This window comes from Rhipicephalus sanguineus, chromosome 3 (assembly GCF_013339695.2).
Source record: "Rhipicephalus sanguineus isolate Rsan-2018 chromosome 3, BIME_Rsan_1.4, whole genome shotgun sequence".
NCBI classification, from domain to species: domain Eukaryota; kingdom Metazoa; phylum Arthropoda; class Arachnida; order Ixodida; family Ixodidae; genus Rhipicephalus; species Rhipicephalus sanguineus.
In genome coordinates, this window is record NC_051178.1 from 39,771,701 (window position 1) to 39,776,227 (window position 4,527).

Below are 4,527 nucleotides of genomic sequence, written 5' to 3' on the forward strand. Positions count from 1 at the left end.
AAAAGTAAGAAACTTTAGGTAGGAATCAGAATGAAAATGAACGACTAACCAATTAGAAGATCTGTCTTAAATTACAACATAAAGCGAGTCTTCTACTGTCCCGCTCTAAGACTCATCAAAATAAAAAAGTCACCGGTGATGTTGATGGCTTGGTAGGCAGGCGCCTAATGAGGCGGCGATGCTGACGACGTCACAGTCGCCGACCGGCACGTCGGAGCTTGACCGAAGACGTGGTAGGCTGCTTGCTCTCACCAGATGTGTCGCTGCTCCTATGCTCCACTTGAAGTGTCGCACGGGTCCATTTCCGGCAGGGAACCGCCACACAGGAGGTTCTGCCCTTCACGGGCAGTTTGGATCGGGAGTCGAGCTCCAGCACCAAGGATGCGACCTGGACCAGTCACGGCCGGAACTCCTTGAGACCGCATACCTCCGAATATACCGTGGGCAGCTGGAGCGTCATGGCCTTGGACTTCTCGCGTCCGGTCCGGAACCCGACTCGGAGTCGTGCGACACCAGTGATCCGCGCTCCAGACTGTTCCAGCCTTTCTGGCTCGACCCCTCTTGGAACGTTTCTTCTTTTTAAAGACGATAGTCTTTCTTGGGGAACTTAAACGCAGAAATTTTGGTCTGTCTTTCTGTCTGTCTGTCTTTCTGTTTGTCGGCACGTCCCTCGATTCAGCCACTCGGCCAAAGTTGAACCACTTGCCCAAGGGCCAGCCGCCTTGAACTGGTACGGCTGTTCATACTTGTGAACGTTGTCAATCAAAAAGTAAATATCATGCATATCTGAGGTGCAACATCACTAGGTAAGTATTAGGTGGCGTGTTCCTTTAATAGAAAATGCATACATACGTAATTTTAAGGACCCTAGTTTCTTACGCTGCGCTGAAAATGCATAAGAATGGAAGCTTGAGCGAGTTGGTATGCGTTCATCTTTGTTGAAACAGCGCTCACTAGACGACGACGAAGTAAAAGAAGGCACACGACAGGCGCTGCCTGTCCTGTGCCTTCTTTAGACGACGACGAAGTAAAAGAAGGCACAGGACAGGCAGCGCCTGTCGTGTCCCTTCTTTTACTTCGTCGTCGTCTAGTGTGATGAGTAAAGGAGGGGCACGAGGCGCGTGCCGAACGGGGAAGCGCGGCAACGGTGCGCGAGAAGCAAAGTCACCCGATGGCACGCGCACCAGCCACGTCGACGCAGAGGATTGGCCAGATGGGGGCTCGTGGCAGGCGACCCGAGCCGTGATGGTGAACGACGAAAGATGATCGTGGCACTGTGCTGTGGGGCACCGGACGGAGAAGATCGAGGAAGGAGCAAGCGTCGCACCCGCGGCGAAAGCGGCTGGTACTCGGTTCTGGAGGTGGCGGAACGCAAGGCCCGGGGAGTGGCCGTCGACCTTGGAAGGCTCCAAGCGAGGCTGCCCGGACCGTCGCCCCTCACTACAGCAGTTCCGGGATCGCCAGCAGCCCTTCGCTTCTCGGCAGGACGGCTGCCGACCACAGTGCAGTCAAGGAGACGCCCGTCACCTGTGGAGTCCCGAAGCAAGGGACCAAGGCCCAGTTAGGCCTAACCTCGACGCACCGAGGACGGAGAAGACTACGGGGGACGCTCGCGACGAGAGCAAGCTGCGGGCTGGACGAAGGCGATCGACGATGAACTCGGAGGACCACTGAGGACGTCGGCGACGGTCTCGACGAGAGATTGACGCGACGGGAACGTCGAGGCATCGCGACGAACTGTAAGAACGTTCCATTCCCGCAAGGCCCATAGTGGCCAGACTGAGTTGGAGACATAGCTAAGCCTAGCTAAAGCGCTTTGGTTAGCTAGTTTCGGTTCTGGTTAGATTTTGAGAAATGTAAATAGGTTTTGTAATATTGTTCAGTGTTCTTAACGCTCTTTGCTGTATGTGTCGTTTTTGCTCATTATAAACTTTGTTGTTCTTGCCCATCCTACCACGGTCTCCTGAGCCCGTCTCACTCTCTCCCGATCCGTTTTTGCCAGCACCCCCGAGATAACACGTGACAAATAATTGGCGAGCCTGCCAGGATTATATCCTGCCCAGTCACTTATTCTCGTGTGGTGCGAAGATGGATTGGGAGAAGTTGGCGGCCGTGGCCAAGGACTTGGGCATGAGCAAAGAAGAGACGCTGAAGTTTTTCGAGAATGCGGAGCGAGTTGAAAAGGAGAGAGCACGCGAAGCACAGGAGAGAGCACGCGAAGAACAGGAGAGAGCGCGCGAAGAACAGGAGAGAGCGCGCGAGGTCCATGAACGAGCGCGCGAGCAACATGAACGTACGCTCGCAGAGCAAAAGATGGAAAAGGAAATTTTAGAACTTAAGGTGCGTTTGGCACTCGCGAACGAAGTATCGCGAGACGATGCAAGTGTAGGTAGTGGCCCATCGACAGCATCGGCCAATTTACCATCTCCCGGACGAAAGCCTGTCTGCCCTCGTAAACTAATGGCACCCTTTGATGAGCGAAGGGACGACTTGGATGCTTATTTGCATCGCTTTGAGAGGATCGCGATAGGGCAGGGCTGGGAGAGGGGTGAGTGGGCTAATGCTCTGAGCCTTTGTCTCGCGGGAGAAGCACTGAGTGTGTATGGCCGCATGCCAGCAACAGAGTCATTAGACTATGACTTGGTGAAGAAAACTTTATTGGAAAGATTCCGGCTGACCGCCGAAGGGTTTCGCGAAAAATTCCGGTCATGTAAGCCTGAGAATTCCGAGACGGGCAAGCAGTTTGTCTGTCGACTGTCGAACTACTTTGATCGATGGATGGAATTGTCGGAGACAGCAAAAACTTACGAAGGCGTCCGCGACAAGGTAGTTGGAGAGCAATTCCTCAACCGGTGCAGTGGCAAGTTGGCCGTATTCTTGAAAGAAAGAAAAGTGGGCACGGTAGAGGAAATGGCAAGGCAGGCCGACCAGTTCATGGAGGCGCAAGGACTCAGAAATCTTGGAAAGGGGGTCGGTGAAAGTACGATGGCAGCGGAGGGAGATGCTAAAGGACAGGTCCCAATGAGCAAATTCAGGGCACAACAGCGATGTTTCTTGTGCAATCGGCCGGGACGTATTGCCATCAATTGTCGTACAGAGATTAGCCACAATCAAAAGGCAGTGACGTGCTCCAAATGCCAAAAAAGAGGACACAAGGCAGATGATTGTAAGATGACGTCAGCTGAAAAGATTGCCTGTGTAATGAGTGCCAGGGAAGGACAGATCGAAAAAGACATGCCGGTAGTTGAAGGAGAGGTACAAAGGCGTAAGGCGACGGTGTTGAGAGATACGGGGGCTAATACGGTATTAGTAAGAAGTAGTTTAGTGGCACCCGAGAACCTGACAGGACAGGTAAAGCCGGTGATGTTTGTTGATAGGACGATTAAATATATGCCGGAAGCAAGGATAAGAATATCTACACCCTTTTTTACAGGGCTAGTGACAGCGAAGTGTGTTGAGGATCCGCTATACGACTTGGTAGTGGGAAATGTACCTGGCGTGAGAAGGGCGGACGACCCTGATCCATTGTGGAGAAGGACTAAGAAAGGCGTGGAGCAGAGTAAAAATATTAAAGATTTGGAGCTAGCAGAAGGGGCGCAAGAAGGTGCCGAAAGAGCAGCAGTGGTAGAAACCAGGGCAGAGAATAAGAGAGATAAGTGTCTGGAACCACTGCAGGCCGCAGCCATTAATCAGTTAGATATCACAGTGGAGAAGTTCAAGGAATTGCAGGAGAAGGATCCATCGATTCAAGCGTGCGAGGAGAAATTAGGAGAGATTATAAAAAGGAAGAAGGGTAAAACGGTAGCACAATTTGTGAAACAGAATGGGCTGGTGTATCGCAAGTGTGTATTTAGCTCGGGTAAAGAAGTCATGCAGCTGATGGTGCCGGAGGAATTGAAGAGTACGGTCTTAAAACTGGGGCATGATAGTATAAGGGCCGGTCACCAGGGAATTAAAAACACTTTCGAGAAGATCACGGAAGAATTCTTTTGGATAGGAGTGTGGAGCGATGTGAGGAGATATGTCAAGTCATGCGAGGTATGCCAAAGAGCAGTGGTTAAAAAGCAAGATAGGAAGGAGGATGAAAAGGCAGAAAACAAAGAGAGTGCTACGGTGTGCAGGGCAATTGCTGAGGCGAATGAGGAGGAAGTACCGACTTATAGGGTGAAGAAACGCAGATTAAGCAAGTGGCATTGGATTGGTGACTGCGCTAGGAGAAAATAGATTTTTGAGCAGTGGAGTCAGCCTTAAACAGATTTACTGAGGACTATTTTGAGTAGATTGATGGTAATTTGTGTATTTTTCGATGGGTGAGTGTGGTGTATTGTGAGTAGTTATATTTGTGCGTGTAGCTATATAGTTTTTCGCACGATGAACTGCTGGACATTGTAAGGGGTTCCGTGCAGTGCAGTGGTTTGTGATGTGTTCGTGAAAGTGCGTGGTGAGGACAAGCATGCAGTGAAAGTAGACGTGAACAGAAGAGAAGAAGATGCAAGTCGTAAGTTTAAGACATCAGAAGAGAAGAGG

General features: G+C 51.1%; 1 protein-coding gene across 1 annotated transcript; it reads left to right on the forward strand.

Annotated features, from left to right (window-relative positions):
* The first annotated feature begins 2,088 nt into the window (after positions 1-2,088).
* Positions 2,089-4,280, forward strand: LOC119385403 (uncharacterized). The gene has a single exon (XM_037652847.2). It carries the CDS (start codon positions 2,089-2,091, stop codon positions 4,222-4,224), a length of 2,136 nt encoding a protein of 711 aa, XP_037508775.2. The 3' UTR covers positions 4,225-4,280.
* The last annotated feature ends 247 nt before the right edge of the window (positions 4,281-4,527 follow it).

Bases quoted from the DNA above. Each gene is read 5' to 3' on its own strand.
- LOC119385403 (XM_037652847.2), top strand. From the start codon at position 2,089: ATGGATTGGGAGAAGTTGGCGGCCGTGGCCAAGGACTTGGGCATGAGC.